The sequence below is a fragment of the Bidens hawaiensis genome, unplaced genomic scaffold (genome assembly GCF_021521415.1).
Source record: "Bidens hawaiensis isolate Kalapana, Puna unplaced genomic scaffold, B.hawaiensis_p1.1 tig00041222_1, whole genome shotgun sequence".
Taxonomy (NCBI): domain Eukaryota; kingdom Viridiplantae; phylum Streptophyta; class Magnoliopsida; order Asterales; family Asteraceae; genus Bidens; species Bidens hawaiensis.
In genome coordinates this window covers 108,227-122,484 of record NW_027505708.1, presented here as the reverse complement: position 1 = coordinate 122,484, position 14,258 = coordinate 108,227, and the positions used below count along the sequence as shown (strand labels likewise).

General features: G+C 42.6%; 1 protein-coding gene across 1 annotated transcript; it reads right to left on the bottom strand.

Annotated features, from left to right (window-relative positions):
* Positions 1-6,545: 6,545 nt before the first annotated feature.
* LOC143614882 (uncharacterized) lies at positions 6,546-7,739 on the bottom strand. Its single transcript, XM_077088186.1, has 2 exons — positions 6,948-7,739; positions 6,546-6,905 (listed from the first exon to the last, which is right to left on the bottom strand). Exons 1-2 carry the CDS (start codon positions 7,737-7,739, stop codon positions 6,546-6,548), a joined length of 1,152 nt encoding a protein of 383 aa, XP_076944301.1.
* Positions 7,740-14,258: the final 6,519 nt, after the last annotated feature.

The window sequence follows — 14,258 nt, the reverse complement described above, 5'->3', positions numbered from 1 at the left end:
CTTTCATTCTGCAGAAAAACCTTTTATTTCAACGCTTAGATCTCGGTCATAATATATCCAAATCATGAATTTCAAAAGCCTAAATTGGTTCTTTATGTGTCTAGTATCTCTGTAATTTTTGGTGTAAAATTTTATAAACTTTAAAAATGTTTTTATTATTTTTCTTTAACAAAGGGTCTTGCTGAAAATCCTAACAGATAACTTTAGCCTCAAAACGAATGTCATAACTCACTCATGTTTACGAATTATGACCCAATTTTTGGATATATTGTAGAACTTCTAATTATAAAAATTATCCAACTGGAATCTCCTCAATTTGTTAAAGTATCGATTTTTAGTGATTTTTCTACTAAACTGACTCAGAATCAGACCCCTCGGTAGTCTATGAATTTTATATATTTTTTTATAAACACTTAAATCTTATAAAAAATATTATGTTAAAAAACTCATACGGTTACAAGATATAAAATTTTCGTAATCTAACTCAAAGGTTTACTATTTTTAAAAATTCGTGTCTTGAATAGTAAACAACCTATTCTTTTCTGGAAAAGATAATCTAAAACTCTAAACCATAAAGTATCACTTGAAACCCTAAAATCCAATTGTACTTCCAAACAAACACCAAGTCTATAGATATTCAACCAAGGGTTCTGTCACCAAGGCTACGGCCTAAGGAAAAACCAAGTGGCGTGTCCGGGCGTGAATGGACCCACTTACCTTTTCATGGGAACCTGAGGTTGGAGATTCTATTCCACCGAAATAGGGTCACATTCTAACAACTTTCTTGATCATTAGGGCTCTAAACAAAAGCGTTACAAGTCTCAATTCATCAATGAAGGTGAGTTCATAGCCCCTTTTACATGCTTTTAAATGTTTTATACTTCGGGGTGGAAACATGCATAATCAATTTGTTTTACATGTTATTTGATTCAAGCTTTATTCATGATATTCATTGTGTGATTTTTACAAGTGTATACTTAATCGCATGTACAACCATTAACTTGTTAAAGCCCGTGGTAGTATGATGATAGATCTATTGGCCCGCCCACGCAGGCCTCGGGTAGAGGCCTGTATGTTCAGAATCCGACGATCATTAAACATTAAACATAATAGTCTAATCGTGGATTAGACGACTCGCTAAACGTCTCAGAGGTTTGGTTGTAATCACTAAAGTATACAAAGTAACTTAACACATATGGATTGCTTTCAACTTAAAACTTATTTTATTAAAACCTATGTTCTCACCAACTATTTTTAGTTGACACTCTCGCATGTTTTTCAGGTATTGGAAATTTGTTTGTTGAATATTACTTGATGCAAGATATAGGATTGCATGATTGGACCTAGATGACTATAAAATAATTCATTGTATCTCTGTATTCCTTGATATTAAATTAAATTTAACGACTATTGTAACACGTAGTATCATGTGCTATGAACAATCACCGTCTCACCTCGACATATTCCGCCGTCGGTTGGGGTGTGACACATACCCTCTGCCCAGCTCGTATTCTCTCGGTTTTTGCATGTTCGTTGAAGATACAAGACTTGTCCGTTGACTTTGCTTGCTTTAGGACTTTTGACTTCCGTTTCTCATCGATTCTTTCACTTTCCGGGTAAGTTGTAAACATAGGAATCGTTCATATACATTCCCTAGTCAATAAACTTCACTCAATTTCGATGATTGAAGGGTGTTGACTAGTCAATTCGCTTAAAACCCGTTAAAGGGCAAAACAGTCAACAAGTTTAACTTTACGTTTTCTTATGCTTCTAGTCGGATTTAACGTTCGGTCCAGAATACTTTTATTCTCATAACAAAATTTTAAGGCTACAGCCAAAAACCTGACTTCCGACTCGCTGTTCGGATTCTGGTCAGTACCAGCTCGCTTAAACGTTTAATTCAACATAATTAGAGTTCTACTCATCCGTTTGGATTGATTCCAGCGGAATTAAGTTCGTTTTTATTTATAGTTTCATATCTCAAAGTTTCAGATTCTGATCATTAATCTCGTTTGACGCATAGTGGACGACTCGCTTAATCTTTAGTTCATTTATCTTAGTTATTAATCACTTCCCTTTAATCTAAGATGAGTTTTATCATTCCCCTATTTTACTCAATTTTCACAACATTTTAGGGACATATGCGTATATTATACTATATGTAAATATATATATCAAAAATAGCAAACGTGTAATTGTGTGTGATTAATCAAACATACTTGTTTTGTGCTTACCTGTCTTTGTATGCAATTGTTTGACATATCCCCTTTGGAGAGGGTTCTCATTATTGACCACCGCCCAATTCTCTTGGCAACGGTCTTACTCTATTTATTTGCTCATAGTTGATTTACCGGCGCCCGATTCGCTTGGCAATGGTTTAATTGACGACTTATTTGCTCATTGTTTGATTTCATTACCGCATTTATTACGTTTTGCTTATTTTTCTTACTTATTATATTAACATTATTTTGGTGTCAAAAATTGGTGATAACCTCACTCAACATGTTTGTTGACAAAACTCCATTTTCTATGCATATGCAGGTTGCTTGTATTGAAGATTGAAGTTTAGACACGTAGGCAAGACCTTAGGATATAAACAAGAAAACATTATTGAGCTTACATTCATGTACTTATATTTGAATATTGTGTATTTATTTTCAATAAAATAATTAATTAGATATTGTCACATTTTATGTATGATAGTATCTTCGAGCTGTGAGCAATCGGATCACGCCCCGGCATTTCCGCCTTAGGTTGGGGTGTGACACCGCGGTTGTGCAAGGTGTGTATATCCTTAACCCTCGCCTCTTTACAATTATGCAGCTAGATAGGGTAATCGTCCTGTCATCTAGTGAGGATTCTTCTAGTGAAGACTCGACTAGTGAAGAATCCCCATCTGGTGTTGATTCTCCTAGTTTTCACGAGGGAGTTCTGCGTGCTATTGCAGATCTCATCCGCCGACGCAAGAGGAAGGCGGACACCGCTGGTATGTCTGGCCATGGTGACCATTCTGATGCCGATGATCCCGCTGGTGGGGAGGCATCTAAAGATGCCGATGATCCCGCCGGTGGGGAGGCCTCTACGGGTGCCGATGATCTCGCCGGTAGGGAGGCACCCAAGAACGCTGATGATCCCGTCGGTGGGGAGGCAACTCAGACGACCCATGATCCCACTGGTGGGGAGGCGTCAAAGGTTGGAGGGGAAGGTCCTCCTTTGAAGAAGATCAAGCTGACTCGTCTTAAGAACCGAGTCAAGAAGAAGACCACAACCCGGGAGCCTGTAGGTATTTTGACGTTTGCTACTTCATCCTTGTTTTCTTTGCTTTTGCGGATATTGCAAACTTTCTTTTGTTTTTGTAATAGCAACGGTCGTCGCTCCTCACTCGTCGTCTTCGCCTCCTGTCATTTTGCGGAGCGAAGGTGGTGAGGGGAGCCCCCAGAGGTGGTGGTGGAAGTGGAGGTTGTGCCTCCCAACGACACCACTGAAGACCCTCCTGTTTCCACGGGCGGGAAAGGGGAATCCTTCCATCCTTCAACAACACAAGTTCCTGGGGATTCTTCTTTCCGTCCCTCATGGAATCTTGGATATGACGCGTTTTTTACAGATCCGCGTGTGTGCCAAGATGCTTATGGCATTGCCCCTGAATGGGAGCCAGAATTTCCAGTTCCTGGTTCGACGGCCAACCGCCTTCTGATGAGGAAGATGGTTCTTTATGCTGAGTTCTTCAGTTCTGGGAATTTCCGTCTTCCGATTACCCGGTTTCTGGGCAAACTCATAACTGGGAACATGATTCATCTTTCGCAACCCCATGCGTCGGCTATGTTGCGTATGCGTCATTTTGAATTTTGCTGCCGGGCGCATGGCATCGTGCCCACCATTGACAAGTTCTCCGTGTTCTACCATATGCATGGTAGGGGCGAATGATATATTTGTCTGCCTACTGATAAGAAAGTCGTTGCTTTGGACACATCTCCATCGGATCCCCAATGGGCTAAGAAATTCTTCTGGATCCGGGAGGATGTGATTCCGCTTTCTATGTATTGGCATTCGGCGGATCAACCACCACTTGCCCTACCGTACATTGAATGCCCGGGGAAGCACGAATAGTACCGCCAGCTGACCCATACTGCAACCCCAATGCGCCCCATCCCTGAAGCCGTCCTTGTGAGGGCTGGGATGAGTAACTTGTGGCCCTATCCGGATGAGGTGTCATACTTCCGGACACCAAATGGATGTAAGTATACTAAGATTTTTCTAAGATTAAGCTAAGTATCTAACACCGGTTTTTTATGCAACTGAAGGCCTTTTGTTATCTGTCCTTGTTGAGGACGTGCCCGGAACAATGCAGCTTGCTGCTCGTGACAAGAAGGATCTTCCGCTCCTTGACAAACACCAGGACAACTTTCTATTTCCCCAACACATCCGTCGGGAACCTATGGTTTCCGAGGGTTTGTATGCGACAGGTAACCTGTTTTAACACTTGTTGATTTTGTAATCGATTCGCTGATGAATATGACTATGGTGTAGCTTTTGGTCGCAAGAGGAAGGAAGCTTCTTCCAGTGGCGTTCCTGTGGCGACCACTGGTGGGAGTCAGGATGTGAACCATTCTCCTCCTTCCTCCCCTCCAGACGCAAAGAGGATCCGCCTTCGTGACCGCGTTGCGGTTCGTATGCAGAATATACCAGATACCTTTCAGGGGGTTACGCGTGAGTTTTCATGTTTTTAGCAAACTGATTTTGTGATTTGCTTTTATGCAGATCATGTTATCCTCTTGGATACTCCTCCTGCGAAGAGTGGTTCCAACAAACTGTCTACTGCTGACAAGGGGAAATCCAAGGAGGGTGCACCCCCTCCGTTGCCCGGCAGTTACCGATGCCTAAATCATTACCCCTGTTTCCTCCAATTATTCAGGAAATCGATGAACCAGCGGGGCAGGCATCCGTACCTCCGCCACCTCCTCACTCCTTGGAGGAGGAAGGGGCTCGTGTTTTGCAGGGGGTATCACCCGTCATATTCCATAATGGAATTTAACTCCTTCTTCCCGGTTTTCTGATGGGGAAGTGTGTTTTGAGTTCCTTCATGAGGGTGTGCCTCCTGCGGAACGCGAGTTCCAACATAACTGGGCCCGGATGTCTCTTCGGACTTCTTATATATATCACCTGGCCAACTTGGTCTCGACAACCCAAGAGATATACCGGGACTGCAACTTTATGGGGTGGAACTGGGGGATGAAAGATAATCTCCTTGAAGATCTCCTAGCCAAAAAAGAGAAATATCGTATCGAGGCTAACACCCAAAGGTGGAAGCTGAGAGATTCTCAACGCTAGGCTTCTGTCGCGAAGGATTGGGAAGAGGCGTGCCGGTGACAAAATGCTTCTATTGAATGCACGTGCTCATTCTCGTGCCCGAGAAGCTGAGCTTGCCAAGGCAGAGGAGGCAAAACAGGCTCTTGAAGCCTGCCTTACAGCTCAAGAGGAAACTGTCAGCACTCTTCGTGCTGCCGCTGCTGAGAAGGATCGCTTAATTGAAGATTTGATCAAAGAGAACACCCGTTTTGTTGGTGAGTAGGGCGCACTGAAGTTGAACGCTAATCGGGCTTCCTTTGACCGGGCATGGTTAATGAAGGAAGGCCTTCCTAAGGTAAGGATTCCATTTTAATTGTGCCTCTGTGACGTATCTTAACTCATTTGTGTTACTGATGCATGTTATCTCCCATATTCATGGAGGATCAGTTCTGGGAGACTGCCTTGCTGATCTCCTTCGTGATTCTAGTGACTCGGGAGGGCCATTCCTTAGAAGATTTAGAGCTTCATGTAGTGGACGTGGATGGGAAGTATGATGCACAGATGGACGCTTTTGATGATCTTCACTTTCCCATCCAGGACGCTGTCCAAGATTTTGCTGAAGCGGCGGATGGCGTCCAGCAACTTCGTAACTTTCTCTGGGAAGAAGAATAGTTTTTGGTTATATATTTATCTTCTTGTTTCTGTAATCCCTTTTTTGATTGTATATATGACATGTGTTTTACATTTTGTCTTGTATGATTACAATATAAATGTGTTAGCTAAACCCGCCATATATCCAAAATATAGGATTAGGATAAGTATTGGCATGTAGGCCTATTAGTACGGAAACTAAAAATGATTAAAAATTTTAAAATTGAACAATTAGACGTTAACTATATTTGTATTAACGCTAATTTTTGAGACGACGTAAAATACTTGGTACGCAGACCAAAATACGCAGCACGCAGGCCGGTAAAGAGACACGTATGCCTAAAAGAGAATTCCATAATTAAATATAACACCTTCGAAGTTGTGCTGTGTTCCAAGTTCTAGGGATTGGCATGCCATCTAATTTCTTTAACTTGTACGCGCCTTTTCCCAGTACTTCGTTGACTTCATAAGGACCTTCCCATGTCGGAGCTAATTTCCCTGGCAATTCGGCGTTGGATGCCTCATTGCTCCGGAAAACGTAGTCTTCCTTGTTATATTCACATAGTTTGACCCTTGCATCATAATATCTCTGGAGTTGGCTCTTATACTTACTTGCGTATAGCTGCCAACTCTCTCCTTTCTTCCAGAAGATCCAAGTTTAACCGAAGTTCTTTCTCATTATCAGCAATCAAGAGCATTCGTACAGATGGGACACCTATTTCGACGGGGATCATTGCTTCTGTATCGTATGTTAAGCTGAACGAGGTTTCTGAGTTACTGGTTTTCTTGCTGGTTCTATGCGCCCATAGGACGTGAGGCAATTCATCTACCCACCCCGTTCGCTTGGTGCCCAATCGCGCCTTGATGCCTTCTTTGATGCTTCTATTGGCTCGTTCTACTTGCCCATTGGCTTGTGGATAAGCTAACGACGTGAACACCTGACTGATGTGTAGCTCCGATAACCATTCCTAGAGGCTTTTATCAGAAAACTGGTTACCGTTATCGCTGACCAGCGTCTGAGGGAGACCAAAACGACAAATAATGTATTCCCACAGGAATTTCTTGACGTACGCAGCTGGGATGTGAGCCAACGGTTTGGATTCAACCCACTTTGTAAAGTAGTCTATTGCCATAAGCAAGAATTTCACCCGCCCGGGCGCTTCTGGAAATGGTCCCATGATATCGATGGCCCATTTCTGGAAAGGCCATGCTGAAGTTACCGGGACAAGGTAGTTTTGTGGTCGCAACGTTTGTGGTGCATGCCGTTGACAAGCGTTGCATCTTCGGATTTCTTTGACTGCACCCATATGCATGCCTGGCCAATAATACCCGGCATTCATTATCTTAGCTACAACCATCCTTGCTCCCGCGTGTAAACCGCTAATACCCTTGTGGATTTCTCGGATCATGTCATTGGATTCTTCCGCGTCGACACATCTAAGTAATGGGCCGAGGAATGATTTTTTGAATAATACGCCATCATGGACTTGATACCACAGTGCCTTGTGGCGGATCTTCCGTGCTTCCGCTTTATCTTCCGGTAAGGTGCCGGAAGATAGGTAATTCACGAGGGGTGTCATCCAGGAGCTTGTTCCCGTTTGGATGACTAAGACCTGGTGCTGAGGAACAGATGGAGCATCCAAAACCTCAATTCTGACATCTCTTCCCATGTGTTCAAAGCTAGTAGATGCTAACTTGCTTAACGCATCCGTCGGCCAATTCTCACTTCTCTTGATATGAACAACCTTGCAAGAAGTGAACTGTTGCATGAGGTCCTTAGTCTGGCACAGGTATGAAGCCATTATATCGTTCTTTGCCTCATAAGTCCCTGAAACTTGACCTGCTATGAGCATGGAATCTACCCGGGCTTCCAAGAACTTGACACCTAATTTCTTTGCGATCCGCAGACTGGCCAGGAAGGCTTCATATTCTGCCTCATTGTTAGTACTCTTGAAGTTTAGCTTGATGGCATAAGTAAACTCTTGCCGTCTGGGTTGATCAATTTCAAGCCCGCGCCTGAGCCTTCCTCACTTGATGCCCTGTCTGTGAACAAGGTCCATCTTTGACTTTCGTCTGTTGGGATCGGGGGTTGTTGCTCATATAGACACTCTTGGATTTTATTAGTCGGAACCTCCATAACAAAATCTGCCAAAACATGTCCCTTTATCACGGGTCTGGGTTTATACTTAATCGAGTGTTCCCCCAGCTCAATTGCCCACTTAGCCAACCTTCCGGACAATTCGGGTTTTGCCAATACACTTTTCAATTTGTAATCGGTCAACACGTTGATGGGATGGCCTTGGAAGTACCGCTTTAACCTCCTTTCCGCATACACCAATGCCAATACCAGCTTTTCCAGCATTGAGTACCTGGTTTCGGCATTCGCTAATGTTCTGCTGACGTAATATAGTGGCGTTTGTATGGTTTTTCTATCTGTCAGGAGGATTCCTCCTATCGCAATATCAGATGCGGATAGGTACAACGTGAGGGGTTCTCCTTCCTGGGGTGTCTTCAGAGTTGGAAGCTCCATAAGACACTTCTTTACTTCGAGGAAAGCTTGTTCTGCTTCTAGCGTCCATTTGAAATGTGCCTTTTTCAGGCAATTCCGCAACGTGGACACAAAAGGATAAGACTTGGCTGCGTGATTTTCTAGGAACCTGTTTAAGGCGACCAACCTCCCGTTCAACGTCTGCACCTCCTTTACTGATGATGGGGAAGGCATTCGGGCAATTTCCTGAACCTTGTCTGGATTCGCTTTAAATCCTTCCCCTGTCACCATTACACCGAGGAACTTCCCTTCCTCCATCCCAAAAGAACATTTTGAGGGATTCATTTTCATATTGATCTTTCGTAACATGGAGAAGACGTCCTTGATGTCCCTAAACATTTGATCTTCCTCAATGCTCTTGGTGACCAGGTCATCCATATAAACTTCAAGGATTTTCCTAATTTGATCACTGAACGTATTATCCATCAGACGTTCATACGTGGCACCCGCGTTGTTCAGACCAAATGGCATCATTTGTAACAAAAAGTGCCTTGGTTAGTTCGGAAAGTAGTTTTATCTTCATCACGGGCAGCCATTCGTATCTGGTGGTATCCCTTGTACGCGTCCAGAAAACATTTGAATTTGAAAGGTGCTACCGCGTCAACTTTTAAGTCAATCTCTGGTAGCGGATAGCAATCCTTAGGGCAGGCTTTGTTCAAGTCTTTAAAATCGATGCTCATACGCCAAGAGACGTTTCTTTTGGGGACCATTACTAGGTTAGCAACCCAGGTTTGGTATTGAATTTCGCGGATGATCCCCGCATGCAGCAAGTCTTGGACTTGTTCGTTCATAGCTTTTGTTTGCTCGGGGCCCCATTTTTCTCTTCTTTTGTACTATCGGCGTGTACGCTGGGTTGACCCTTAGCCGATGTTCTGATATTTCTCATGGGATACCTGTCATGTCTGAAGGTTTCCAGGAGAAAATATCCAAGTTCTTTGAAAGCAGTTGTTTCAAGAAGACCCGTACTGTTTATGGACGGTTTCTCCAATGGTAACGGCCTGTTCTGGGTACTTCGGGTTGATGGCATGTTTTTCTGGTTCTGTCCACACTGTCTTTCTGAGGACCTTCGTGGGCTTTGACCCCTCGGTCACGTAACAGTGTTTGTTTACCCGGATAATAGCTATCCCTGTCCTTATGGGTACCCCAACAGCGCCATGTGCCATGGAAGGATTAGCATTAAAGTCACCAATCGTTTCCCGGCCTAAGATGATGTCATGCTTAGATCTTGCGGGTAGGACGAGGAACTCAACATCCTCGGTCCGTGTATGAATTCCGTCACTGAGCGTGACTGGGAATTTTATGACGCCTTTGGGATGCATAACTTCATATCCAAACCTGGAAACTGGGGCATGCACAGGCTTCAATTTTGCTTTGTTTCATCGTCCAACTGTTCAAAGCATTGTTTGTACATGATATCGGACGTACCCCCAGTGTCAAAGAAAACATATTGGGACCGATAATGTCCGAACAGTGCTGTGACGATCAGAGGCGGCTTCATGCATGGACCCCCTTTTACTCTTGGAAAGATCACAGGTTCAATTTTCCATTCTTCTTCATCCGCCTCCATTCGCTTGTACTTCCGGGTAGGCCCCCCTTGAATCATGTGGACATTCAAGTCAATCTGCTTTCGTGGGGGACCTTTATCTGCAGAAGTTGCATTCTTCCGTAGGCCTTGCCTCACATTCTTGAGTAAGTGCTCAAGTTTCCCGGACTTGATAGCGGACTCAATTTCATTCCTCAGGCTTACACATTCGTTCATGTCATGCCCGATATCTTCATGGAACATGCAGTGTTTGTTAAGGTTCAGGTTCACCCGCCTGGTCATTGGCTGAGGCTTCTTGAACTCGATATTTTTAGTGGTTAGTATTTCCCACGGGGTTTTCTTCAGGGGAGTCCAATGTTGTTGATCAAACTTACCTGTAACATCTCAGATTTTTCGTATTTGTATTCGTTTAAGTTTAAACCAATTCGGGAACGTAATTTGGATCTTTTGAATTATTTAAAACTTGTATTTATTGGTATTAACTTGGTTTACTTATTTTATAATTTCACAACTTTCAATTATGCCAAATAGCCCTTAGAAACCTTTAAAATCGCTTAAAAACGGCTAAAAATCGCGTTTTCGGGAACTACAGGGACTAGTTTTGCCAATTCTTTCCTATTTTTGATTAAATTAACGAAACTTAAACTCCAAGAAATGTTATAGCTGGTCCAATTTTGTTTTCTTGGTGTCCAAGCCAAATTTTGTTAGTTATTGTACTAGATTTTTTCATTAAATAGCTTATTTTGTTTCCTAATTTGTTTTTAGCATCCAAATCGCTTATTTTTTGGCATAAATCGAGTAAATTAAGGTCCAAGAAAAGGATTATAACTTAAATAAAAGTCCATATTCTTAAATTACTAATAAATCATTAAATCTTTGATTTGTTACATCGATATTCTCATTAAAATCGTATTTTGTTACTTAAACGAGTAAATCTTCCAAATATGGTTCGTTTTTGCTATTCTTATATAAACAAGACTCATAATCTCTACCACAAATCATCTCTAAACTCTAGAGGAGCCTTCTCAGCCGTCACATGCTCTGTCCCTCCTCAAACTCTTCAGTTTTTGCTTATTTGGTTGAAGATACGTTCATAACCGGTTGACTTTGCATACGTATGGACCTTTGACTCATCGTTTCTATTGATTCCTTCACTTTCCGGGTAAGTTGTAAACATAGAAATCATTCATATATAGTCCCTAGTCAATAACCTTCAGTCTATTTCGGTGGTTAAAGGGCGTTGACTGGTCAAATCGTTTAAAACTCGTTAAAGGACAAAATAGTCAACTAGTTTGACTTAACGTTTTCTCATACTTCTGGTCGGATTCAACGTTCGGTCCAGAAGACTTTTATTCTCGTAACGAAATTTTAATGCTACTGACCAAAACCCGACATCCGAATCGTTGTTCGGATTCTGGTCAGTACCAGCTCGCTTAAATCTTAAAACAAACATAACTTGAGTTCTAATCGTCCCTTTAGAGTGATTCTAGCGGCAACGAGTTCGTTTTTATTTATGTTATTATATCCTAAAATATCAGATTCTGAATTGGTTATATCATTTGACATGTAGTGGACGACTCGCTTATTCGTTAGCTCGCTTATTCATATTATATTCGTTCGTCATTAATCTAAGGTGAGTTTATCATTCCCCTATTTTACTCAATTTTCTAAAAGTTTTGGGGACATATGCGTACGTATCCGTATTTCATACTATATATATATATATATATATATTCAAACAAATGCATACGTGTTATTGTGAGTGATTTAATCAAACATACGTGTTATTTGCTTACTTGTGTTACCATTCAATCAATCGTATACTGGGATTACTATTAAATCAATCATATAGCGGGTGTTCCTGCTGGTGACCAACGCCCAATTCGCTTGGCAACGGTCTACATACTTGTTTGTGTTTTGATTATATTTACCGCACTTATCACGTCATGCTTATTTATATTCTTGTGTCGAAACTGGTGATATTCTCACTCAACTTTATGTTGACAAAACTCCATTTTATATGCATATGCAGGTTGCTTGTATTGAAGATTGAAGTTTGGACATGTAGACAAGACCTTAGAATATAATCAAGTTAACCTTTATTTGAGCTTATATTTGTATATTTAAATTGTTTATTGTATTTGGATATTGTGTGTGAATTGAAATAAAACAATTAATTAGATATTTTCACATTTATATTATAATAGTATCTTCGAGCTGTGAGCAATCGGATCACGCCCCGACATTTCCGCCTGAGGTTGGGGTGTGACATTACCCGCCCTTCTATCTTTCTGTTTTTTTTCCAACCAGTGTTCTGGCATCTAATCGTTTGGAGGAGATTTTGGGAGGTTGAATTCAGGACCAAATTGAACCTTTCTCTTCTTTTTTGGGCTGGGTATGTTTTGGTTCAGAGTTCGTGCTCTGTTTCGCCTTTTCTCGCCCTAACAACTTTTCTGTGGCTGCAAAGACCTTGGCGGGGAACATGATTCCGTCCCAAGTCTGAGGCATGACATCTCTGCCAGTCAAGCATCAAACCATTTCTGGCTTTTCGAATTCACCCTGATTTCCCCCCTTAGCATGTCCTCACTGATTCCGCAAATATTCAAGCTTTCATTATTGAATCTAGTGATAAAGCTTTCTAACGACTCGTTGTCCCGGCGGACAATGCTCAAAATTTCTGAGAAGTCGCGCGTGTGCTTGCGCTATTGGCTGAAATGTTGGGAGAATTTTACGACCAAGTCATCCCAGCATTTGATTTGGCCGTTAGGGAGTTTTTCAAACCATTCTTTTACAGCCCCTGTTAGCGTTAACGCAAACAAATGACACCAATAAGGGAGCGTCCATCCGCTTACCCCTCCAACTAATGTGAAGTTTTGCAAATGATCGCGCGGGTCTGTCATTCCATTATACTTACCCAAGTTGCTTGGAATTTTGATATTCGTTGGGAAAGGAGCCATAGCTATCTGCGGGATAAACTTTGACTTTTTTGCGAACGCGGCAGGTCGATATGGTTTAGTAAAATCTTCTTCTGCATCACTGTGATACTTAATGTGCTTCATCAATGGTCGCGAGCGACTGGTGTCTTCTCTACCATACTCTCGGCTATCCTCACTGGCATAACTGTCTTCCTGGTAAGTGATTTCTCTCGGCCTTCGCGAAGCGTGGCTGTTACCATGCGGGGTCTTGTGAGACGGGACCTGTGGAGTTTGAAAACTCTTCATACGGCTTTTCGTAGGTGAACGACCAACTGATTGAGACACGTCATCTTCCAGATCTTGGGTTCGTTGAACCGCCGGTGGTGGTGACGGAGGTGGTGAATCATATGTCAGGGTCCTGGCTTGTAACTGGTTAGCCTTCACCCGTCGTTCATACTCTTCTTTTAACCTTAGTTACTCCTGTTGGTACCACTCGTCCGGGGTAAGAGTAGCTTTTCCAGATCGGGATTGGTGACAAACTCTTGTTTCGTCACCGTCGAATCTAGGAAAATATCCAGTTCTGTCTTCCCAAACCAGAGTATGAGTAGTACGGCGAGGCTCAACGTCAGGATATCTCGGGAACTCTCCGACCCTGTCTTCCAAGGCCGAAGTTCGTATGTTCTTGCGAGGTGTTATTTCTTCAAACCTTGGGAACTCTCCGGTCCTGCCTTCCATGACCGGAGGTGGATTGTTCCGTCGAGGTGCTACCGGCGTTTGTCCTTCGAGAGCGGACTTGTCCCAAACATCTGGACGCCGGACTTTTACCGGAGCACTTGTAGGCGGTTGTTGGCTCTAACTCATTTTCAGATCACGCAAACTTCCAACAAATAGTTCCAACAACCGTTTTTCTAGTTAAAACCGGGTGGTGCCAATGAAGAAACACGAGTCCGAACTAGATAGTCCGAACTCTTGTTTACCCCAAATGTGAGTCTACTGAATAATGATAGAACCAGATCCAAGCAGCTTGCCTGCAAAACAGATCACCGTGAGTCTCGTTACGGGAAGGACAAGATGGGGGCCTTCCCGTAACCACCCTCCAGCGTGAGAATAAGTACAGTCCTGATTGGAATAATCAAAGAGAGTACAAGTATATTGCGTAAGGCTTGAGAGTGTGAGTGAATGAATACCTGTAAGTGGTGTAGTTGGTATTTATAGCCGGAGGTGGGGGAAGGTGATCGGTGGAGTTATCATTATCGTAATATTCCCTTTCTACTTGAAAGGACACGTGTCGATCTTTTACTGGTTGTGAAAGCCT

Coding starts and splice junctions, on each gene's coding strand:
- LOC143614882 (XM_077088186.1), bottom strand. CDS start 7,739: ATGGCTTCATACCTGTGCCAGACTAAGGACCTCATGCAACAGTTCACT. Junction 6,906..6,947: donor TTGGTCTCCCTCAGACGCTG/GTCAGCGATAAC, acceptor AAAAGCCTCTAG/GAATGGTTATCGGAGCTACA.